This window comes from Microtus ochrogaster, chromosome 22 (genome assembly GCF_000317375.1).
Source record: "Microtus ochrogaster isolate Prairie Vole_2 chromosome 22, MicOch1.0, whole genome shotgun sequence".
In the NCBI taxonomy this organism is placed as follows: Eukaryota; Metazoa; Chordata; class Mammalia; order Rodentia; family Cricetidae; genus Microtus; species Microtus ochrogaster.
This window is the reverse complement of record NC_022023.1, coordinates 1,133,258-1,159,049: the sequence shown is the minus strand read 5'-3', so window position 1 is coordinate 1,159,049 and position 25,792 is coordinate 1,133,258. Positions and strand designations below refer to the sequence as shown.

General features: G+C 48.7%; 1 protein-coding gene across 2 annotated transcripts in view; it reads left to right on the top strand.

The window, feature by feature from the left end:
- Positions 1-459: 459 nt before the first annotated feature.
- Map6 (microtubule associated protein 6) overlaps positions 460-25,792 on the top strand; it is a 60,718-nt gene continuing 35,385 nt past the window's right edge. Inside the window, exons 1-2 of one of the 2 annotated variants that reach the window (XM_026784376.1) lie at positions 460-2,055; positions 2,332-2,555. In XM_026784376.1, coding sequence (XP_026640177.1) covers positions 1,126-2,055; positions 2,332-2,555 — 1,154 coding nt within the window. In that variant the 5' untranslated portion in view covers positions 460-1,125. Of the gene's footprint in view, positions 2,556-25,792 lie in introns of both variants that reach the window. The other variant, XM_005357521.2, reaches the window with a different exon arrangement.

The window sequence follows — 25,792 nt, the reverse complement described above, 5'->3', positions numbered from 1 at the left end:
ACTGTAATGCTCCAGAGGACCCAAGCTGGATCCCAGCACCCGCACAGGCTGGGATGGAAGTTCGTAAGAGTAACTCTAACCGGACTCCCCTGGCCCTCTGACCTCAACAGGCTCCCAAACCCACAGACACAAGCACATAATTAAAAGTAAAATAAAAAAAATTAAAACGAACAAAAGCATCTATTCTGAGACAGACATTTCATTGGGAGGGGGGTTCTTATACGTTTTAATGTAATGTTCTCACTCTTTCAGTGGTCGGGCCTATTTTTACCAAAGAGGAGACTCGGATCCAGGATGAGAAGCCAGCAACCCAAGGACAGCAAGTCCTCAGGAGCTTGGGACTTGAACCTACCAAGGACCCAGTTCTGTCGTTGCCTAGGAACAGAGGAGGGAGGAGCTGCTGGAGAGAAGGGAGGAGGGGACAGGGAGAGGGCAACCTCTCAGCAGCGCGCGCTGACGACAGCAGGTGATTTTTTTCTGCAGCGCGCACACTCTCAGCATCTTTTCTTGATCACCCCCCACCCCTTGCAGAAAAGGGTGGGGCCGCCTCTCTGCAGCAGAGACGGCGGCGGCGGCTGCGGCATCACCAGGGGTATCGAGACGGCAGAGGCAGCTGGGCTCTCTGCTCTGTCTGGGTTGGAGGTGACCGCTGCCTAGCCCTACTAGGCGGCCCACTTGAACCAGACATAAAGGAGACATGAGCCTGTTTGCGGATCCTGCCCAGTCCTCTCTCTGCGCCATGGCTTAAGCCCACAGCCTCCCTGCCAAGCATCTCCTCACTCGGCCGGGGTCTCCACGACACCGTAGCCGCAGGGAGGGCGCGCCCAGACGCTCTAGGCCTGGATTCTGGAACGCCGAGCCTCGCTCACATCTGTCGCCGGCTACAGCAGGTTCTCTGCCGAAGGCGTTTGCAGCCGGTAATCGAGGGACTTTGCGGACTTTATTTCAGCAGTACCTCGTCCCTGGGTGCTCTTTGAGGGAGGAGGAAGAGACAAACGGCTGCTAAGGGGAGGAAGCAGTGGGAACCACATTGGCGGGTCTGGGTTGGGGTTAAAGGGAGACTGGAGGTTTGATTTAGGACGACTAGAAGAGAGAGAGACGACCGGTTTTGCACTTAGCATCATCATGGCGTGGCCGTGCATCACAAGGGCCTGCTGCATTGCCCGCTTCTGGAACCAGCTGGACAAGGCGGATATTGCAGTGCCGTTGGTTTTCACCAAGTACTCGGAGGCCACCGAGCATCCAGGAGCCCCGCCGCAGCCGCTAGCGCCGCTGCAGTCAGCGATAGCGCCCCCCTCGCGCGCTGTCGCCATAGAGACGCAGCCGGCCCAGGGCGAGTCGGATGTAGTTGCCCGGGCAACAGGGCCAGCGCCCGGGCCCAGCGGCGACCGCGAGACTGCAACCGCCCACGGCCGGAGCGGGCTGGGTCTGGGCGCGGCCTCTGGCTCCACTTCCGGCTCAGGCCCCGCGGATTCGGTGATGCGACAGGACTACCGCGCTTGGAAGGTGCAGCGGCCAGAACCAAGCTGCCGGCCGCGCAGCGAGTACCAGCCCTCCGACGCGCCCTTCGAGCGCGAGACCCAGTACCAGAAGGACTTTCGCGCCTGGCCACTGCCCCGCCGCGGGGACCACCCCTGGATCCCCAAGCCGGTGCAGATCCCTTCGACATCGCAACCTTCCCAGTCTATTCTTGGGGTACCCAAGCGTCGGCCGCAGAGTCAAGAGCGCGGGGCCATGCAGACCTCTGTCGAAGCCCGGGACCCGGAAGGCGCTGGAGGAGCCGGGGTGCCGGCGGCGGGAAAGGCGTCCGGTATAGACCAGCGCGACACACGCAGAAAGGCTGGGCCCGCGTGGATGGTGACTCGCAACGAAGGGCATGAGGAGTCGCCTCTGCCCCCGGCCCAGTCCCTGACCCAGGAGGGCGGCCCTGCAGCTGGAAAGGCCTCTGGTGCAGACCCCCGAGATACACGCAGGAGGGCCGGGCCCTCGTGGATGGTGACTCGCACCGAAGGGCATGAGGAGTCGCCTCTGCCCCCGGCCCAGTCCCTGACCCAGGAGGGCGGCCCTGCAGCTGGAAAGGCCTCTGGTGCAGACCGCCGAGATACACGAAGGAAGGCGGGACCGGCTTGGATGGTGACTCGCACCGAAGGGCACGATGAGTCGCCTCTGCCCCCGGCCCAATCCCTGACCCAGGAGGGCGGCCCTGCAGCTGGAAAGGCCTCTGGTGCAGACCCTCGTGACACACGCAGGAGGGCCGGGCCCGCGTGGATGGTGACTCGCACCGAAGGGCACGATGAGTCGCCTCTGCCCCCGGCCCAGTCCCTGACCCAGGAGGGCGGTCCTGCTGCTGGAAAGGCCTCTGGTGCAGACGAGCGCGACACCAGGAGGAAGGCGGGACCGGCCTGGATGGTGCGTCGCTCTGAGGGGCACGAGCAGACACCCTCTGCCCATGCCCAAGCCTCAGGGCCCGAAGGTGGCAAAGGGCGCGCCGTGGCAGACGCCCTGAATAGGCAAATCCGGGAGGAGGTGACGAGTACAGTGAGCAGCTCCTACAGGTGAGACAGGGGCAGCAGGTGATGCTGGTCACCCTCATCCCCCCCCCCTCCTCGCTAGGACTACCCAGGGTTCACTTCCCCCACTGAAAGCCTTGCATTCAGACCACGCCCTCTCCCTAGCCACGACATTCCAGAACGCTCACTACTCAGACTTCCCTGCCCCACCCTGTAGGCTGGTCCTTAACATTTTCCACCCTGGTCTTCCCAGCTCATTTTTTTTTTTTTGTGCCACCCCTAGACCACACTGCCCTCCCTGCTGCTGCCTAGTTCAGCACCCCACCAGCCTCACAGAGACCTTGTCAGTTTCCTCCCAGCTGAAGTGCGCTTTCCTCCTGGCCCACCCAATTCACCTGCTACCTCAGCCTGGATCCTGCTCCCCCCGACCCCTCCCGCCCCGCGCCCCAGTTGGCTTTCCAGTTCTTCCCAAGCAATCCTTTCTCCTTCCTAGTCCATTTCTTTCTCTTGGCCTCTTATTCGCTCTCTCTCCCGGTCCCTGGCTGACACTCAAGCGCCACACCCTTTTGGAGATTTCCCCACGCGATCCTTACAAATGACTCTCCTCAACCACTGGTACTTTGAAAGCATTTTTCTCTGGCGTCTTTAGTAGCTTTGACACGTCGGGGCAGCTTCTTAACCTTCCTGGACCTCAAGATCTTATCTGTAAGATGTAATCAATAATAGTTATCTCAGGACCGTCCACACTAGGACCTTTTCTCTACAGTTTTGAGTGTTGACTATATGCCAAATATTGTGCTGGCCGTTGGGAGGATGGAAAGAGGTGACTCATGAGGACCGGCCATGCCTGGGACACGGTGGTGGTTTTTTTTGTTTCCATTGTAATTTCATACATGATGCCTTCTTACTCTGGTTTCTGATCCCTAGATCTCCAGCCCTCTTCCCTGTGGAGGCAGCTTTTTCCCTGTGTTTAGTAGATGCGTTTCTTGTCCTCTCTGGCACATACACATTCCTTGCAAATGAATGAGTTCAAGAATGGAAATGTTTCCTGTTTTACACACACATGCACACACACACACACACACACACACATTTCTAGAATTCTGTGCTGCAGACTCAGCCTTCCAACCTACCTTCTCACCCTTTATCCATCCATTGAATGTTTAGCTTTCAATCCTTCCTTTGTGTTTCAACCAACATCACTTAGCTGGTAGATCCTGGTTGACTTGAACGTCTAACACCAAACTTGGGGTTCTGGGGAAGCAGGTGTGCGTGGCGAGTGAATGAGCTAGTGGCGTCCAGACATAGCTCTTCATGGGGCCCTTCACCAGCCACGTTCAGTTAGGTGCCTTTCCCCTGCAGGTGTGGGGGAGGGCTGTTGAGATAGTGTCTTCCACCAACACTGTATGTGGCCTCAGGTCAGAACGATAGTCTTCCTCAGCCGATGTGGCAAGCACCTCTTCACACATCAGAAGACCGGGAGGTGTAGAAACTCTCTTGTTAAGGCAAAAATCAGACCCCTGCCTCAGAATCCTTCGTGAGTTCTGTTCCCCCACCCCCTAGCTCTCTGGGTTAACTGGTATCACAGCCATACTGGTCTCCCAGAAGGGGTACATCACTTCCTTCTAAAGCTCTGGTTCAAGCAAGGGAGAAGCTCCTTTTTCTTGGACAGCCACAGGGAAGTGGGGTTTTCACAATAATGTTTATACTAGAAATGGATGATCAAAGGAGAGAAGGGAACAAACAAGCCGGGGCATTAAAGAAACTCACAAAGAAAGACATGCCTTTCTGGTTCTGCTATGGTTTTCTCGCTCACAAGTCCTGGTTCATTACCTGAGAAGCCTGTGGGTAGCCTGACATCGGATTCCAGCCCCTTTCATCTTCCTGTTTCCATTCTTCTGCCCTGCCTGGCGGATGGAACCTTACCCACCACCCGCGAGGATCTTCCTCCTTCTGACCTTCGTAAGAGATCATGCCAACTCAAGGTTCCCACACTGCCTCAGGTGATCCCGTTCAGCTTAGGTTGAACTGGCTGGAGTTGTTCTGTTTGTGGATGCTGGGTCAGACAGTCGAAAGTGAGCTTGGCTCTCAGATGCACCTCACTCCCGATGTTGGTCTGCGCCTTTGTTCTCTACGGAAGACTGTTCCGTAGAGCAGTCTTCCCCACAGCAGAACCTCACCTGTAGTAGGCATTGCCCTGCTCCATGTTTCCAATTACACAAATACTGGATGGTCAGACAGAGTAGCGGACACTGTTGATGCCGGTGAGAATGACGGCTTTTACCAGCTACCGGAAGTCTAGCGAAATCACTCTTTCTGTAAAATATATACATACATATGACTCTGTAAAATACATACATCTGACTTTGTGGCCATTGATGCCCTTTTGCTGTATTTTGAAACATGAAGAAAACGAGTCTTGCTAAAAGACATGTCTTTAATGAACAATTTGAATTTATGACAAATTAGTTGTGGAATTTACTTTGTGGCTGTTGTTGTTGTTCCAGAAGAAATATTAATCAATTCTAGAGGGATGGACTTTGAGTGAAAGCAGCTAGGAAGAAGTAATACATTCTATAAATTAACACATATATGCTTTAGAGAAAAAAATGTTTGCGATGTATGGGCCTATTTGGAATGTTGATTTTTTTTTTACCTTGCCTATTGTCTGACATTCTTTTTCTCGCTATGATTCTGGATAGTTCCTTAATTTAAGTGTGCTCCACGTCTACTGTAGAGGGGCCTAATGTCACCATAGAAACAGAATTAGGCTCCAATGACACGTCAATGACAATTTGATTTCTAAAACCTTTTCTTCTGCCGCTCCCCATAAATCACGGTGTGTTTACGCCATGGCAGCTGGTTCCTCTCCTGGGCTTTACAAGTGACATCCATCACTTGACAGCAAAGCGAGCAGTTTGCTTAGTAAAGAGAAAAGGACGTAGGATCCATCATCTTCTCCTCTGGTCTGTAATGGACATTTGATGTGCAGAATCGTATATATGCTAAGTAACAGTCAGTGAGTAACATCTGCTACCCTGGATAGTTCTCTGGTTTTGAGACGTTGTCCTTCCTGTTTGGCAGCCCAGCTGAGTCATAACCCATCACACCAGCCCGGGATTTTCACACTCAAGTGGTGTCTGAGGTATCTTTGCCATTATTCATAATCGTGCGGTTGATAAAATTTTAACATATGCCTTTTACATAGATGAAACTATAAAACTGAGAACCGTGTCGTAAAGGCTGATTTTTATTGGGACGCCATTTGTGACATTCGACCCAGCATCCTCAATTAGGAAATAAGTCAGTCATAAGCAGGGGATTAAGATCCCTCTCCTAGTCAGGCCCATTGCCCTGGCTGTCAGCTAATAGGAATGGATGGGGTAGCAGGTGCTCCCTGTAGAAATGCTAATGACAAACCCTTCCTAGATGAAATCGGCGGAGACTCCTGGAGGTGGAAATAATAAAACAGAGGCAAAACACTTGAAAAATGAGCGCAATAACAGGAACTCAGAAAGAAAAAGAGCCTTCGGTGCCTGCCTTCCAGCCCCGCATGAGGGTTGGAGAAGGCCCATCTGACTTGGCTTTCTCCCTATGCACCAACTACACACGTCCCTAATTTTCTACTTCCCAAGTCATAGCAATGCCTCAAGACAGCCTGAGACATTGACTCTTCAGCACCTTCCGCAGTCCTGCCTTTTAGAAGATTCCTTCCTTTTGACTCAGAATGTACTCTGTAAACTCTTCTGTCTTTGCTTACTTGAATGTGCTTGCCCCCATCCCCCAGCCCGTGAGGACTCAAAGAGAAGGGCTTTGCTTTGTCGTATTCGTGAGAGTCACGGTCTAATCTGTGCCTGGATTTGCTGATCGTACAGGATTTGGGGGGCTTAGGGAAATGTTTATGCACCTACATTTTGATAAATTCCCTGCAGTTTCACGTGGTTGAACTTAGAGCATGAGATGACCTCCAAGCCCTGCTATACATCAACCAGGGTGCGGGGTGCGGGGTACCAAAGAGCACGCTTTAATCCTACATAAGGAAGGAGATTGTGTCTCCTTTAACTGGAATAAAGCCTGAATCATGCCAAGTTACACTAGAAGGCAGTGTCACCTGGGAAAGGCCAGCGGGACACACAGGCCTCTCTGCCCAAGCCTTCACCTGGGGCAAGCGCCTCAACCTTGCTGCACAGATGCTGATGCAGGGCCTGGAGAGAGGCTCAGTTAGTAAAGTGATCACTGGGCAAGCAGAGAGCCTGAGTCCAGATCCCCAGAACCCACATAAAATGTCAGATGGGGCAGCATGTCTCTGCAACCCCAGCCCTGGAGCAAACAGCTACAGATGCCCAGAGCGTAACAGCCAGCCAGCCTTGCTGGATTCATGAGTTCTAGGCTCAGGGAGGGACCTGTGTCAAAAATAAAGCAGAGCAAGACCAAGGAAAACACGTGACATCAACCCCTGGCCTCCACATGCACACACATGGGAACACATACATTTTTTTTAAATGCTGATGTATATGTGTCCCACTCAGAAACTCTGATGCAGTTCATGCAGGGTATGGCCTTGCATCTGAACATCCAGCCCATAACACAACAGCCTCTTCCTAAGTCGGGGCTCTCAGACTTCAGGCTGTGGAAGAACTGCCTAGAGAATTTCCCAAGCCCCAGATTCCTGGGCCATGTCCTCAGACATTCTACCGGGCAAGTTTAAACTGGAGCCCCCAGATCTATTCCTGTTGCTAAGTTAGACTTAAGGCTTTCTTTGGCAAAAAAAAAAAAAAAAAAAAAAAAGACTACTGTTTTTAAGGGGATGAGTTGCCCTTATGCAAGCATGGGTTTTTTTTTTGGTTTTTTTTTTTTTGTTTTTTTTTTGATTTTCGAGACAGGGTTTCTCCGTAGCTTTTGGTTCCTGTCCTGGAACTAGCTCTTGTAGACCAGGCTGGCCTCAAACTCACAGAGATCCGCCTGCCTCTGCCTCCCAAGTGCTGGGATTAAAGGCGTGCGCCACCACCGCCCCGCGTAAACCACCACCACCCGGCGTAAGCCACCGCCCGCCGTAAGCATGTTTTTTTATTCAAGTCTGTTGCATCTTTGCCTACATAATTTTTCTCCATAAGATCTTATATAGATACATAATCTTACATGTAGTCTTTAAAAGTTTTATATTATCCTTTTACAGTTTAGTCTGTAGTAACCTCATTGGATTTTTTTATTTTTTAAAATTGTTTTTATTAAGCTATATATTTTTCTCTGCTCCCTTCCCTTCCTTCCCTCCTCCCATTCTACCGTCTCCCATAGTCCCCATGCTCCCAATTTACTCAGATCTTGTCTTTTTTTGCTTCCCTTGTAGATTAGATCCATGTATGTCTCTCTTAGGGTCCTCTTTGTTGTGTAGGTTCTCTGGGATTGTAAATTATAGGCTTTTTTGTTCTTTATGTCTGTCTAAAAACCACTTCTGAGTGAGTACATATTATATTTGTCTTTCTGGTTCTGAGTTACCTCACTCAATATAATGTTTTCTAGATCCATCTATTGCCTGCAAATTTCAAGATGTCATTTTTTCTGCTGTGTAGTACTCCATTGTGTAAATGTACCACATTTTCCTTATCTATCCTTCAGTCAAGGGGCATTTAGGTTGTTTCCAGGTTCTGTCTATAACAACGCTGCTATGAACATAGTTGAGCACGTGTCATTGTAGCACCTCATTGGATTTTTTTATTCATTTGTAGAACGACTTAGGAATCAAATCCCCTAGGACTGGAGATTGGTGTAGCTGGAGAGATGGCTTAGCAGAGCAATTGCTGCTCTTGCAATGGACCTGAATCCCCAGCACCCATATTTGGCAACTCCTAAGTACCTGTAATCCAGCTCCAGGTGATCTGACATGCACATGTTCGGAGACATGCACACATGTATGCATTAATAAAAATAAAACAAACCTTTAAAAAAAAAGCTTTCCCCTTCCCCTCACATGTGTGTCCCATACTCTTCATAAGACTTGCCTTCCCCTTAATAGACGATGTCTCTCCTCTAGCATGGAAGCGTCCCATATACTTGGGTGTCATCTCTGGACCCCTTGTTCTGTTCCATCAGCCTGAGCTAATGCCACACTCTCATTTGCTCTTATTTTTCTCTACCCTTTATTTATTGTTCCTTTTGTGAGGAGCACAGTGGCTACATTTGCTAACGTATCATTGGTCGGACACATTTATTTCTCTAAGTTCATCTTGTGTTCCATAACCTTATCACACGGTGATTAGTTTGTCTTCTAGGGGATGATTATATATTTCTAGCAAGTGGTAATCTGTTGTCATGCTTCCAACATGTCCGTGTCTTGTTTGTGTTGTGTTTTGTACTCGTTAGAATGTCTGGTGTTGTTTTGAGTGGCCTGGGATAATAGCTGTCTGTCTGGGGACACAGGACTGCTTCTGAAATTTTATCGTAGAAGATGAAGTCTGCTCTGTTTTTCAGAGACCAGGTTAGGACACTTCTCCTTCACCTACTCAAGTGGGTGGTCGTTTGATCCTGTTGATGTCAACTGATGTCTGCTTTTGCTTTTTAATGTTAATAGATTTCTTCCTGATACTAAGGCTTATTTATTGTCCTGGGATAAACCCTGCTTAGATAAAAGAAATGACTTTATTATCCTGAGCGTGACTTGCTGTTTTTAAATTAAAATATACTAACATGTGTATTTGTAAGTGAAATTGGTCTGACATTTTCAATTTTTTCTGTACTGGATTCATGTAGTATTGGGGTGAGGTTATAAGATTAGCTGAATAGACTCCCCTCTTTTAAGTTGTTTGGAACAAGTTGTGTAAGAGGGTGTTCCTTCAGTATTGGATCAGCTTTGGACCTGCTTTTTTCGAGAATATATTTTACTACAGTTTAGATATCTTCAATGCAGGCTTTTTCTTATTTCTTCTTGAGCCAGTTCCAGAAGTTCATATTGATATTTTCTGGTTTCTGATTTTGAATTTTATTGACATAAACTTGATAATCGCATTCTTTCAAATTTTTAAATATCTCTATTTACCTGTAGCTTTATCTTTTTCATACCTAATATTAATTTGTGCCTTCTCTCCTTTTTCAAAGTTAGTCTTTGTTTGTTTGTTTGGTTTTTGAGACTGGGTTTCTCTATGTAAGAGTCCTGGCTATCCTGGAACTAGCTCTTGTAGACCAGGCTGGCTTCAAACTTACAGAGATCCACCTGCCTCTGCCTCCCAAGTGCTGGGATTAAAGGCGTGTGCCACCACCACCCAGCCAAGGCTAATCTTATTGAGATTAATTTTGCTTCTTTGTCTTCCCAAAGAATGAAATTTGGTTCTGTTGAAGAACACCCAGCAGAAATAGAACTGTCACTTCCGTGATGGGCCTTGACCTGTCAGAGGTTTCCGGACCACTGAAAGTACAGACTTTGTGTATGTTGGTCTTTCCCTCCATTTGGCTTTCCTCTTCCCAGGCCTCATTAGCGAGTTTGTTTTTAAGTCACCAAATGCTTGTGTCTACCGTGTCAGGGCCTGAACTAAGCCCTGGCTCGCAAGCACTTGTGTTTGATAGACAGAAACGTACGTGCTGTGCAGTTCCTGTGCTGGTCGGGTAGGGCAGAGTGTGGGTTGTGTGCTAAGTGGGGAATGCTCGAGGAGGGACCAAGACAGGCTCAGGCCAGCTCCTTTATCCTATAAACTAAGGGAATCAGGTGGGAATTTTAGGAAAGGTGACTTTGCCAGAGGTGGGAAGGATGAACTTGAGGTATAAGTCTGAGACCACCAGGGGCAAGGGAAAAAAAAAGAACTGTCCAGATGAGAGATGATAAGACCTTCAGCAAGGTAGGCACACGTGTTGACGGTACAGGATAAGGTACCATTAGGCAGGCTGTGTTTAGGATGTTCCCTTGATGCCTGCTCCGTATGGCAGGGAAACACCGAGCCACTGAGTGAGCTGAACAGAGCAGTTTGGACAAGTTGAGTTGGCAATGTCTTCAGAAGGTTTACAGAGAGTCTCAGTAAAAAATGAAAACGGAAATACTGCTGGCACAATCACGTTATAGCATTTGTTCCTTTGCCCTATGACTCAACAGCTCCTTCCTTAGATCTCGCCTAACAGAAATGAGCACAGGAGGTGTGTGCAAGAATGCATGTAGCATCCTCACTGGAGAAACGAGCACAGTGCAAGTGTGTAAGAGCCCGCAGGTGATGGAGAGCATTATAGCAGGGTCGAGTGGGGAGGACAGCACTTCCCTCAAGATGCTCCGCTCTAATAGCTGGAGCCTGTGGGTACATAGGCAAAGGCGACTATGTAGATAGATCTTGCGATGGGGAGAATAGCCTGGATGACCCCAGAGGACTGGGTCTGAGCACAGACGAGAAACAGGAAGACAGTGTCAGAGAGATGCAGGCTCATGGTCTTGCTGCCTGTTTTTAGGTTTAAAGACTGGAAAGAGTGTGCCAGAAACAGGAAGCATGCCTTGAAGCTGGGGAAAGGGGGAAATGTGGGCTGCCCCGCACAGACCCCAGCAAGACCTGTTAATCGATGACTGAACAGCAGCGCTTCCTCCATAAGTTTGTGTGGGTTCTCTTCCCTCCTCCTTTTCCTCTCTCTCTCCCCGTGTGCACACTAGGCAAGCACTCTATCATTGAGCTACATCATCAGCCCTATTTTTTTCAGACCAGGTCTCAGTAAGTCACCCCAGTTGGCCTTGAACTCACTGAAGAAGGCCTTCGCTTGTGATCTTCCATCCTGCCTCGGCTCCCTTCCTCCAGGCCCGGCCTTGTGTTCCGACCATTCCATTCTGGCAGTTTGTTGGGGCTGCTATAGGAGACTGATACACAGAGATTTTTCATCTCAGCGTTGAGACATTTTCAGTGTCCTTTTCATGAAGGGCTGCCTTTTGCTTTTGCAGTGCAGGGTATTTGGCAACACCCCGGCCCTATTCATGGCCTCTACCCACGTCATGCCAGAGGTATTTCCTATCCTTCCCTGCCCTGGTTGTAGCAATAAAAGTATCTCCATAAAACACCCCCGTGGCAGCAAGGATTTATTCCTAATTGAGAACCGTTGCTGTGTAGTGAAAAAGCCCACGACACACACTGATTTAGATAGATCACAGGCATAATGGTGAGTGGGAGAAAATAAATACACCTGCATTTACTGTGTGCCCCCTTTTATATGACATTCCCACACAAGCGGGAACCTCTGATGGTGGTTGAAGTAGCGATGCTTTCAGTGAGGCTGAGGAACCTCCTGGGGTGTTGGAAAAGTCATGTCTTCTGTGTGTGAGAATGGCATTGGCCTACATGAGTCAGTGGTTAGGACATGTAGACTTCTAGGGGCGTGTGTGTGTGTGTGTGTGTGTGTGTGTGTGTCTATTAACCAAAAAAGTATCCAGATGAAGATAAAGTTTGATGCTCAGGAGAAAGAGAAAGAACAGAAAAAGAAAAATTTGGACAACATCACCCTGTTGGTGAGAACCAAGCCCAGAGATGTTAGTCTGGGTGGGGGAGGGGAAGAGAAGAGAAGAGAAGAGAAGAGAAGAGAAGAGTTGGGGAGGAAGAGGAGGGGAGGAGAGAGAGATAAGAGAGGAGAGACGGATGCTGAGACCAGAGGTGGGGTGGGGTGGGTCAGTGAGTGACAGGCTGCTGGTTTCCATGCTTGCCTTCCCAACTCAGGAGAGCCAGGCCGGTCGCTGACTGTCCCCACCTCCTAGCTTCCCCCACACTGGAAGACACATTGAGTAGACATAGTAAATAATGGCTCTCACGTATTCCACACCAACGTGTAATTATTCGCACATGAATGGAAGGCATTCTGCAGGGTCAAGCCCAATGTGGGTGGAAACTGTGCCCAGACCTCAGGCCACAAAACCCTCAAGAGCCAGGGAAACACTACCTCATTCACTCTGCTGTGCTCCGTGGTCACCGTCCATTTCCTAGCCGTGACTTCACAGCATCGGCCCGCTTGGTGGCATTGCCTACAGTGTATTTTCTCAAGCCTCCTACCAAGGCTTTCTCAATTAAATCACAGCAATTAAAAGAAAGACAGAGCAAAAACGGCGAGAGGGCAGAGGCAGCACGATGCTTCCGTCGCACTGCTGAGTGCTTGCTCACTCGGCCACTTGCTTTTGTGTCTTTAATTAGGGGTGTGTGCACGTGCATGTGTGCACCTGCATGTGTGCATGTGTGCACGTGTGCTGTGCTTGTGCCAAAGGACAACCTTGGATATCACAGGTGACGCCCAGCTTTGAGAAGGGTCTCTTACTGGCACCTGGAGACTGCTAATCAGGTTGGCATAGCTTGCCAGAAAACTTTTTTTGAAGATTTTATTTATTTATTATATATACAGTGTTCCGCCAGCACGTATCCCTGCAGGCCAGAAGAGGGCACCAGATCTCATCACAGATGGTTGTAAGTCACCATATGGGTGCTGGGAACTGAACTCAGGTCCTCTGAAAGAACAACCAGTGCTCTTAACCTCTGAGCCATCTCTCCAGCCCTTGCCAGAAAACTTTTAAGAATCCTCCTGCCTCAGCCTCTCCGGCACGTGTCGTGTACCTGGCACGCCATGGGCTTGCTGCGCACTGAACTCAAGCCCTCACACTAGTGCGCCTCTCTGACTGAGTTATAGTTGTCTTCCCAGCTTCTATTTAGGATTCTCTAGGATGTAGCCTGACTGGCCCCTAACTCACGGAGACTCGCTTGCCTTTGTGTCCTGAGTTAGCCAGACTAACATCGCCATATAAGGATGTAGAGTCAGGGAAGGATGGAAACTGAGTTCTCATACCCGTCAGTGGTCAGACAGGCACAGGAATTCACTTCTCATTCATAACATTCCCGACAGGAGCCCTGCCTGAATCGTGTAGCTCCTCCATCAGGTCCCTTCTGTCACCCAGCCCTCCAGTTCCACACACTGTTCTAGAAAGGGCTGATCTCCCTCCCCTAAATCCATACGGTCACCCTCCATCAACACTATCTGTGTGTTTGGGTAGAGGGGTCTCCCCACTTCTTGTCCTAACCTTTCTGTGGACCCTTCACTTTGGCTTGAGGTCACTGCTTTCCAGGATCCGGCTTAGCTTGTGTTTTCAGCCTCTCTGCTTCCTGCTCCCACGCCTGATGCTTCCCCCTCCCAGGTGGGGGGGTCTCAGCTCTGGTTGAACATTGAAATCACAGGGACACAGCAGGTGCTCTGACCAAATCCCATCCTGAGCTGAGTCAGGAGCCCCACACTTAGGTAGTGTGCAATTTCACTCGGTTTTTCCTCTTTCTAAATCCCTGGCCTTTGGGGCTTTTAGTTATGAAAGAGGCTTATGCTGTAAAAAGCAGGGAATTAGGTTGGATTTATGTCTTAATTCCGTAATAGTAACGCAGGGAGAGTAATAGTTTTATTCCAAATTCAATGCAGCCATCTTAAAAGCTTGAAAGGCTGGGACACTGGGTCTCTCTGTTCGTGGCAACAAGCGCATGACCCCGTTACAGGGGACCGCTGTCACGAGAGAGTGACGTGAATTCATTATCTGAGTTGCCGGCAGGCCACCGTGAAGGTGACCATCATCAGGGACGAGAGCTGTACAGGAGCCCTGCAGGTCTGGGTGATTCCATTGGAAGGCTGGAGGCAGAAGAGTGGCTTGCACCCAAGGCATGTCCTGGCATTTAGAGCAGGGGTTGGCGACCACCACAACCCGAGGGGTGTCCTGGCATTTAGAGCAGGGGTTGGCGACCGTCACAACCTGAGGGCTGTCCTGGTGTTTAGAGCAGGGGTTGGTGACCATCAAACCCTGAGTTTGAACCCTGCACTTTAGCTTAAAGTCTATGTGGCCTTGGGAAGGTCACAGTAACACAGTAGAGACCACAGAGTCATGGTGACTCTGGCAAAGTTAACGTTTGTACAACAACCACAGCCAGTGCTGGCTGCTTTCCTTGTTATTGTTTTGACAGAGTGGAACAGAGTAGGTGAGGAGGAAGTGGTCGTTTATCCTTGGCGGTGTGGAGAAGTTACACAGAGACCTGTCTGTGGGAGTGCTTGGTCTAGTGAGGGGCACGCATGGCAGGAAAATTACAGGAGCGTTTGGGACACGTTGAGGAATGCCAGGAAGTGAGATAAGTCTGGTCATGACCACTTCCTGGAGAAGTTTGCCTGTGTGGAGTTAGGATGCAGAAGCTAGCTAGCTTCACGTGGAAGGAAGGGACCAGGAGGAAGCCGTCTGGCAGGGAGCTGTGGGGGCAGGCGGCCATTTAAGGGCACACACATCCTCACCCCCACATCCAGTTCCTCTCTAGCTTTGGGGCCTTGGGTTCCGTTGCTGTCTGACTTGTTAACTGTAAGACGTTGGAGATGTGACGTAACCTCTTTCCTTATTGGTAACACAGAACCAGGGACACCAGTGACACCGGCTTGTCAGTTGTTGACAGACCTGACATTCCCTCAGGTCCGCATCTCTTTCCTGCCTTCCTCATCACTGCACCCCCAGCACCTAGCCTGGTGCTTAGTAGTTTTTTGTTTGTTTTGCTTTTTCAAGATAGGGTTTCTCTGTGTAGTCTTGGATGTTCTAGAACTCTCTCTGTAGACTAGGTTGGCCTCAAACTCACAGAGATCTGCCTGCCTCTGCCTTCCTAGTGCTGGGATTAAAGGCGTGCGCCACCACCACCCAGCCCTTAGGTAAATTCTTAATAGACTATTTTTGAGACAGAGACTTGCAATGCAATCAAGGTTGGCCCCAAATTCTCAGTCCTTCCAAGCTGGAAATACAGGCATGTGTCACCATGTGCTTGCTGCTAGATTTTTAAAAATTTTTTATTGTTTAATTGTGTGAACAAATGTGTGTAGAGGAAGGAGGAATCTGTGTGTGTGTGTGAGTTCAGAAGCCTGTGGAGGCCACAAAAGGGCATCGGATCCCCTGGCACTGGAGTTGCAGGTGGGTGCTGGGAACTGAACTCAGGAGCTCTGCAGGAATGCTGAGGCACCTTGCAGCCCTCGGCTGGACCACTAGTTAAACACGTGAACAGGTGATGTGCGCAGCACTTAGCGTGGGGTGCAGCCTACAGTAAGCAGTAAATGCGCCCCATCTTCATCGCTTGCTGTTACCCGGGCTTGAGTGCCACTTGGCTTTTCTGTCTGAGCAAGTTCTGGGTTTCTGGGAAAGATCATGGGATGCTCGGGTGAGATTTTCTGTGGGCGTCCACCAGTCATCTGAGTCACTGATTGATTCATGCTTTGTCTTTGCAAATATAAATTAAACAGGGAGGTGAGGCCCTTGCTATTCTGTGTTCATGAAAACATTGCAAACCTAAAATAGAAAATACAAAATCCGAGTCTTAATGACATCAATTAGAAATGAATGATTGTTAGCAAGCTTAAATTTACAGCAGTTTCTGTCGTTAGTAAAGCTTTATGTTCTAATTGATTCTTCATGTTTATCATTAGCATATAGTAATTAGGCATTAAATGGATTTCTTTATGACATTTTCCTGCATGAGCTAATGCATTTTGACCCTGTTCTCTTCCCATTACCTCTCTTGTCCTTCCCACCTGTACTGGTCCCCTTCCTCCGCCCTGCTAGTCAGGCCTATAGAGCTTCCATACCTGGCAGGTAAAAGCCCCTGCTGCCCTTCCCCAGAACCAGCGCTCAGTTCCCAGCACCACATTAGTGGCTCCCATTTGCCTGTCCCTCTAGCTACAGGGGCTCCAACACCTTCCAGCTCCACAGGCCACACAGGCACATAAATAAGAATAAAATCAGTCTTTCCACAAAGAGACAGAAAATAAATTCCCCCAAAATATTGTTGTCAAAATTAAAAACCCCATAATAATGTTGATGATTGAGTACAATCTTAAGTAATACAGGACTATTAATGAAAAGAGTGGATTTTTAGCCACACTCCGATTGGTGGCCCCGAGGGAGTTAAAAGCCTGAGGGATTGGGGTGGGGGTGGGAGTCGGCGCAGATCCAGTGACCAGCTGCTCTGACCAAAGGCTCTAAAATCAAACAAATCTCTAAAAACAAACAAATGTATCCATCAGCTAGCCCAGAATAAACCAGCAGCTGTGAACCAAAACAAAGGGGAGGCCCAGGCTTGGAAAATCTCCCCAGTGTCTGCCCAGCAGACCACAGGGCAGTTGGGAAAAAGGAGTCTATGCTGGTGCCTGGCTTCAATCCAGAGGCTGCCTTCTGTCAAAGTGGATCATCCCTGGGGCCCCACACTGGATGCCAAAGCTGTCAGCACACAACACAGCTGTCACCAGAGGGGAATAAAAGATGGGGTATTCCGAGACAAATATTAAATGGTCATAGCCTAGAAACAAAGATACGGGTTTCCTTGGATAGTGTGTTTCACCATAAAAATGGTTATGTGAGCTTTAGTCACAAAGAAAAAGAAATTGATTGATCAGTGTATTGACCAAACACATGGATGGGGACGGACCACAGGTGAGGGCTACCACCAAGCAGATAAAACTAAACTGTAGGTTCAGATGTTACTGACTTTAGAAGACAGTAGTCTGTCTTACCAAGCAATCCAAAGGGTCTTAGGTCACAGAAGTGAGCCATGAATATATTAAGGGGACCGAAGATAGCCCAAGACAATGGGATCTGGATTTGTAACACTCCAACTCTCTACAATCACCAAGTTCCGGTTAGCTGATCAGGTCTGGAGTGTCCTTAGCACAGGCGTGGCTTTTTCTGGAAACGTCTGTTTGTAGAAAACTGAGCTTCAAAGTGATATAGTGACCTGAAATAGGGCAATAGCCAGAGGCCCCGTGTGACCCACAAATGTGGGGACAGTGAGAATGGCCTGCAGGGAAGCCAGGACGCCTTCATCTCAACTGGAGTCCTGACCACTTGCCTTGGTCCTCCAGTTCTGCAGGGCTCAGTGGGAGCAGCCATTGTAGGACTTGGTGGGGGTGATAGCCATTCTGAGATGGGGGGGTCTAACTTCTGGGGGGCAAAACCAGAACAAACCAGGCTCAGACAGAGCCTTCTTGGCCACCATGCATTTTCCCTAGGGTACTGAAAGTATTCATTTAGGGTTGGCTGAGTTCAATCCCTGAGACCCACAGGATACAAGAGGACTAACTCTGGCGCCCACATGCAAGCTGGGGCACACACACACACACACACACACACACACACACACACACACACACACGCCTCTCCCCCCACCCTAAATAAATACAATGTTAAAATTTTTTAAAACTTTTTAAAATGTAAGTTAGCTTTTTAAAAATTACTGGTGTATATTCTTTGTATAAAATTGGGTTTTGCCACGTTTTCATCCATGGTTACAACACTTACATTCTGTAGATTGTACACCATTGTATCACACGGCTCTGAAATGTATTAACTTTTCTCCTAGTGACTGGATGCTTCACTTAGATGTAGCTTTTCAATCACAGTTACTTCAAAACTAGCTTCCGTCTCCTCCATCCTCACTCCCTTTCTTTCCGGAACAGTTCCACCTTTAAAGCCACTGCTCAGGTCCTCTGGCAGTCTGGTGATCAGAGGGAGTCTTATAAGGACCTCCCTGCCCTCTGTTTATAGATGTGACATCCGAGGCTGGCAAGCTGCATTTGTGACTTGACCCGGGCCACAGAGAGATAAATTCAGAGTAGGAAATGGATTTGTTGGAATTTCAACAAATCCTCTAAGCTCTTGGGCCTCTGGGCCTGAGCTCTGGTCTCTCCCTGGGCAGCCTCTGCAGGGCTTTGCTTGTTGCACGAGAACGTTCCATCCCAGATGGATGAATATCTGGGATTACCTTATTGGATATTTTTCTATTATTTTAAATGTTTGTGTTTGGGGCTGGTGAGAGATGGTGTAATAGTTAAGAGTTCAATTTCCAGCACCCGTATCCGGTCACAAACACATGTCACTCCAGCTCCAGGGGATCTGCACCTCTGGGATCCATGTATTCACCTGTACACGGACACGTAGTTAAACGTAAGATGAATCTGGAACATCATTTATGGCAAGTGAGAAGGCGGGAACTGTATCTTTTTCAGCATAGCATTAGGACTTTGCATTTACACAAAGGAGCCTGTGATAACTGTAGCTCTGCATGGCCTGCCATTCCCTCTTACCGTTCTGTCTGAGAAAAGCAACACCTTTGGGAATAGTTTGATAATTGGCCTTAAGTTCTAACCCCAAAGTGAACAATATCTAGGATAGCAGGCTTTGTTTAAGCTTGTTGACCAAGTCTTTCAACAAATTTAACAGATACTTAGAACCTCACACTGCCTGAGACACTGAATTAATCCACTATTTGCTAGAGTTTGTCCTTACGTGGCTTCTAACTCAGTCTAGGAGCCAGGTCAAGGGACTAGCAGGGAGTTACAGAAGAGAATTTCTCAAAAGAAGCCCCGGGCCACACAAGACCACATGTCATCGTCACCAGGGTTGTCGGGCAGTAGCAGGAGTGGGTCCAAGAGCCGGGACAGGTGAGTGGAATTAGTGGGCCAGGGAGCTATGGGACAGCTAGTGTGAGCTCCGATTGGGACTGTCCCCCGAGGAGGCAGGGCAGGAGATGGCGACTCAGCTGTGAGACCCTAATGAAGAAGGTCCTTGGATAGAAATGGACGAGTGGGTTTGCACACAAAAGGCAAACTCACAGAAGGTAATTACTATCTCTCTGAGTGTGGGGTGTGGCCTGTTGACCTAGGGTCAGTGTCTCAGTTAGGGTTACTATTGCTTCAATGAAACACCTTGACCAAAAGCAACTTGGGGAGGAAAGGGTTTTTTTGACTTACATATCCTGAACCACAGTCCTTTGAAGGAACCCAAGGTAGGAACTCAAACTGGCTGGGAACCTGGAGGCCATGGAGGAATGCTCCTTGCTGGCTTGCTTCTCATGGCTTGCACAGCCTGCTTTCTTATAGAACCCAGGACCACCTGCCCAGGGATAGAACCACCCACAATGGGCTGTGCTCATCAATCACCAATTATGAAAACGCCTTGTAGGTTTGCCTACAGCCCCATCTTCTGGAGGCATTTTCCCTCCTCCCAGATGTCCATAGCTTGTGTCCAGCACAGCAAGGTCCCAGAAGCCAAAACATCAGATGAGACAGCCATTTAACTCTAGTGTGTAGGGTGACAGCTATACATGACAGAAGAGACTCATGCTCCAGTGTCAGAGGAGATCCCTTACTTGTTCTGGCTCGGGCTTAATGGAGGAATAGTGGCTTCTGAGCAGGGCGGGTGAGGGGAGGAGCCCAGCTGCCACCATTCACTGGCAAGCTGCCCTCCCTCCTAGGGCAAGTTAAAGAGACCCCCCTGAACGGGATTCATTCCGTGTCTGGCCCAAGGCTGCGGCAGATCAGCAACAAAGTGTTTCTCTCAATATACATCATCATTGGGCCTGTACCAGGATCACCTGGTTAAACAGCCACCCCCCCCCAACCAGAATCCACCCGACCCTGACGGCATTCCCACCCTGGGTGATTGTTAGTGTGGGAGCCTTCGACCAGTCCCGGGAGAGCAATGCTAGCAGCCTTCCAGAATGAACTTAAAGAGCGAGATCCCACACAGCCACGGAGATTTATTTTGTGTACTTAATACCCTCACCGTGCTGGTGTTTTACACACAGGAGATCCTGTGTAGGCTGCCTCCCTCTGGCAGTCTGCTGAGCTCAGCATTAGTCACACCCTTCCTAATGCCTCCCAGGCCAGCTGTGCAGGGAGTCTAATGTTACAGATGTTCTGATACCACCCAAAGGCATGAAGCCAAGCAACCAAGCCCTCAGATTCTGAGGACGTTCCAGTCACAACTTAACCGTGGATGCAGCTGTGTGATACAAATTCCTTATTTAGCCTTAAATGTTTCTATTTTTACCTCAGAGTTTTAAAAATACGAGCTGACAGACTAAATGAAAGCGATTTGGGCTACTTAGAGGGAAAATACATGGATAAAAATAACTGAACACACGTGAAGCCCTGTGGAGTTAAGGAATGGGGTCCTCTTCTCTCTGGTGCTGTGAGTCGTGGTGACTGAGGGGCTGGATTCTAACAATGACCAAGCATCCTGACGCCACTTGTGCCTTTGTGTCGTGGTTATCAGCCCTCACAGCGCAGCTAGGAGCGTCTGTTTCCTATTTTACTGCTGAACAATGAAGCTAAGACATGGTCTGTCCCTTCCCTGAGACACCATTTGAATACTGCCTGGAAGATAAATTTTAGCCAGTCTCGAGGCTCCTTTACATCCATCCAAGTCACCCCCAAGAGGCCACCCAGCATCAGGGAGATGTGAGAGCCCCCCCCTCCACTTACCTCCCAGTCTGGCTACCCCTACAGCACTCTGAGAAACTCCCATTTTATGAACTGAGAGCCATTCTTCCCCGACCTTCCCTGGAAGAGCCTCAGACGTCTGACTGAACAGCCCACATCCAGCTGCCTGCTTCACTCTGCATTTTTCTTCCCGCCTGCTTAAAATTAAACAGCAATTATTATTCTGGTAATTACCTCATTAGGAATTTGGTGTGAGGAACTTCAATGAGATAATAATGCCTTTATAGTTCAAAATTACGAATGACAAAGCCAATTTTAATGCCCTAAGCACTCATTGAGAGAAGGTTTCCTGTACAGTGTTTTTAAAAGTGTTGACATGTTTCTTGATCAATACACGCATCTCTGACAAGCCCACGCTATTCTTATCTGGAGACTTCCAAGGAAGTTGGAGGTTCTGGAGGAAAGACTGGCAGCCTGAGGGGACGCAGAGCCCCGTCACCTCCCAGGTCACGGTGGAGATCAGCAGAGGAGTACAGCGCCCCGGGCAGGGCTTTCCCAACCGGAAAAGCATGCACATCCACAGACCAGCACTCAGGAGGTTAGAGCAGCAGCGTTGAGAGTGTGGGGCCACCTGGGCTGAGATGTTGAGACACTGTCTCAAAAACAACACAAACAAGACACGGTAAAGATGCTAGGCCAAGCTGGAACTGCGTATCCAGGCCATGGCTCCCCAGAGTCAGCACCTCTGAGTCCTTTCTCCTGAAACCAGGTTGGAAGCCCCTGGAGGCCGGCTTTGTGCTGTTCCGCCTTCCCTGGTTCCAATCACTCGGGCCCCTGACTGTAGCAGGTCCGGCTGCCCACACTCAGGCTGCACGGACAGCCATGTTACCTACTTTCCTACCTTCCAGTGGCTCCGCCCACTGTCATCTCTGGCAGAACCTATTTTCACTGCCTCATGGCTGTGACAAGCCCCACAATGCCTCCGGTTTGTGGAAAAATTATGTCACCAATCACCAAGATTGAACTTGTGGGGTTTTTTTTGGCTTTTTTTTTTTGCTACTGTCCCACTTCCCTAAGTAGAATAAACCTCCCATGTGCCCTTAGTACAGTTGCACACTTCCTGTATCCTTGCACAGATGCACACTTCCTGTGTCCTTGGCGCAGGTGCACACTTCCTGTGTCCTTGCACAGTTGCACACTTCCTGTGTCCTTGCACAGGTGCACACTTCCTGTGTCCTTGCAAAGGTGCACACTTCCTGTGTCCTTGGCACAGGTGCACACTTCCTGTATCCTTGCACAGATGCACACTTCCTGTGTCCTTGGCACAGGTGCACACTTCCTGTGTCCTTGTACAGTTGCACACTTCCTGTGTCCTTGCACAGGTGCACACTTCCTGTGTCCTTGGCACAGGTGCACACTTCCTGTATCCTTGCACAGATGCACACTTCCTGTGGCCATCAGATTATTCTCCCTCTTCAGCCTCCTGCCTAGGAGTTCCCTCTGTCAAGTTGGGGTAGGTGAAGTGAGGAGCACTTCAGAGGCTCCTGGAAGAGAATCAGCTCCCCAGGACCTCAGAGCTGACACTGGTTCCCAAGGCCATGGTAGAAGAAATCAAAGAAGCTCTTATACTTTTGAAGTTTGTTGATTAAGTTAGTGGATTTAAAGTAAGAACTGACTGTCATGCTCAAGGGAAATTTCACCATTGGTAAAAATTCACTCATTTGGGACTTGAGAGCTGGCACAGTGGTTAAGAGCGTGCACCGCTCCTGCAGAGGACCTGGGTTGGATCCCCAGCTCATAATGCCCTGAAGCCCCAACACCGTTTTCTGGATCAAATACCATTTTCTGGCCTCCTGGGGTACCTGAATTCCTGTGCACAAATCCTCCCACAGACAGGCAGACATACACACACACACACGTGCACTTCAAAATAAAAAAAATCTTTTAAAAAATAAAATAAATGCACTCATTCATATGCCTGGTGTCCTTAACAGCAAAGGAAAGCAGAAATGCCTTTGTTGGTGGCACCGCTAGATGGAATTGGAGCATCCCAACTGAGTGACACAATTGGATGCTCGGTGCTTATCCCTTGGGACACCAGAAATGATCGGTTTCTTTTGATCTTCACGCCCCTTCCTGTCTCCCTCTCCATATATCAAAGGAGATAAATGCATTTTCTCCCAGTTGAATTTCCCTGGTCTCCTGCAGAGGCCTGTGAGGAGTAAGGGCGAGATCACAGCATTGCAGGCAGCCTTTGAATCTACCTTTCTCTTCCCTTTGTCTTGTGTGAGTTTTGTTAGCTGAGACAATTACCAGAGGGCCATCCATCAATGTGGCAGCTGCAGAATTCATACTGTCTCTTGCTGGCCTTGTGTTAAATGATCCCAGCTGGAAAGGGGGCAGGAACGGAGGCTGGGCTCTGAGAAAATACTTGTAGAGTCTGGGATGCAGTTTAATGGTACAAGTATCCTTAGGATGGGGAGTCCCTGCATTTTATTCCTAATGACCCCGAATAAAAATAAATAAATAAATAGACTTTTATAGTACTTCAGAAAACAGTAAATGACACCTCCATTTTACAGATGAGGGATATGAGGCTCAGGGAAGACAGGGTTTTTTTTCTTCAGATTTTTTTTTGGGAGGTGAGTTTTTGAGACAGGGTCTCTCTGTAGCTTTGGAGCCTTTTCTGGAACTAGCTTTTGTATACCAGGTTAGCCTCAAACTCACAGAGATCTGCCTGCCTCTGCCTCCCGAGTGCTGGAATTAAAGGGATGTGCCACCACCGTCTGGCCAGATTTTATTTTTAATAAAGTGTGTGTGTGTGTGTGTGTGTGTGTGTGTGTGTGTGTACGCACATATGTACCTGAGGCCAGAGCTATCAGATTCCCTCTGGAGCTGGAGTTATAGGCAGTCGTGTGAACTGTGTGTGCAAAGAGCTAGAACTCAGATACTCCGTAAGAGCAGTGTGTTCTTAATTGCCAAGCCATGTCTCTGGCACCCAGAAGGGCAGTTCTTGAAGTCATACAGCTGTAAACAGCAAACTGGGTTTACAAACTCAACCCCCTCTATTCCGATGGTCACACTTGGAACTGCCCAGAGTGAAGGAGACTGGTGAGTGCCCACATGCATAGGTCTGACTACAGCCCCAGCCGTGATGTAAGTCTGACTCACCGAGCCTCTGAACTCCAGTTCTGCTTCCCAAACCAGTCATATTGGCTCCTGAGGCATGAGCTGCCCTGAGCAGGGTCCTGTCCCAGCCACTTTTCCCTGGTTCATCACAGGGCTTTGGGCTTTCTCAGACTGTGTCCCTCTGACTGGCAACATTAAAATCTCCAAGGACCCTGTTAAAGTATAGATTCTGGAGTTTCCTCTGCAAGCTGGAGACAGTGGAATTCATTGTTAAATTTTCCATCGTGCTGAATGCACAATTTGATAGCAATTGTTCTTGAGATAACAAATAACTCCTTGTTACTAATGAAATGCTGGCGATCACTAACTTTTCAAAGCCTTTGTAAGTTAACCACTTTGGTCTCTCAACACAGTCATTGATTCCTTGCAATGAATCCTAGGATTGGAAGGATGCAGATAGGAAGCTGGAATCCAGTGCAGGGTTCAGGTGAAGGGATTTTCTCTGATACCCAGAGGAATCTGAGGTGTTTTATCTTGAGGATTGATGTCCAGGTCACGACTATAAAAACTCAGGTCCTGATATAAACATCCTTACATCTGGCCTACGGTCTTGGCTTCTGTAAAATTATGTGACATCATGTATAAATCTCTTTCGGATATTTAAGTGAGGAGGCTGGAGAGATGGCAAGGTTATAAAGAGCACTGGCTGCTCTTCCAGGAGACCCAGGTTCAATTCCCAGCACCCACATAGCAGTTCAGAAACTGCCTGTAACTCCAGCTCCAGGAGATCCAGCGCCCTCTTCTGGCTTCTGAATGTACTGGTCATTCATGTGGTGCACAGACATTTAAGTTGGCAAAACACCCATATGCATAAAATAAAATTTAAAAAACATAGAGCTCTTTAAATATTTAAGTAAAATATTAGTTATGAAGTATATTCAGTAAGGTACAAAACTACAAAAACAAATTTATTTCTATTTGAGCTCCTTCCCAGGACGTCAAGTGTACCGAAGGCACGATGGGTTGGAGAGACAAATTAGCAGGCGATTCTAACCACACTCAGGGAACCACTGCTGACTCCTCAGAAACACTTGCAAGAAGTGGAAGAGCATCCCACAAGGGCAGCATCGCCCCAACACCCAAATGAGGCAGAGACAGAAGTTCCAGGGCAGGTGGGAGTTCAGGCTGGGGGTAGCCTGCCAGCTCTCTGCCTCTGCAGGGAGCTATCAAGGGAGGTGCAGACAGGGAGGCAGTTAGACCCTAGCCAGGACAGTGGAGGTATGTGGTGGTCATAACAGCAGCATACAGCCTCTCTGATCTACACAGACATGTCACTTATGGACAGGTGAGACTGCCTTCACGCTGTCTCCACCCGTTCCCCAGTCCCTCTTCTCCTCTGGTTTCCCTGACTTGTTCCTTCCACATAACTCCCATGCCAACATACAGCTCTGTTTACAAGCTTGGCTTGAACTCAGACCTTCAACGAGCTATTTGGCTGTGACTATTGCAGTTTAAATTAATGTTTTGACAATAACTCAAGCGGCAGCTGCCATAGAATGAGATTTTTCTTCCCAGTCCTTTTTAATCTCCAAACAGAGGACTTCATTTTGTATTGGTACTCAGAGAAAAGCCTTTTCCTTTCTGTGGTGAAATCTTTACTGAATGAATGTGAGAATGAATTCAGGATGATTTCCTTGTAAATGCATGGTACAGCTCATAGCAGGGACTTCTCCGTTGGTTAAGTTGACACGATAGGAAGACCCAGGCTGGAGCTGGATGGCTCACTGGTTAAGAGCATATTTTGCTCTTTCAAGGCACTTGGGCTTGGTTCTCAGCATCCACATGGTGGCTCACAACCATCTGTTACTCCAGATTCAATGGCCTCTGCAGTGAGTCTTTCTCTGTCCCACCAGCCAGCTCCCAAATAATGACATGGAGACTTATTATTT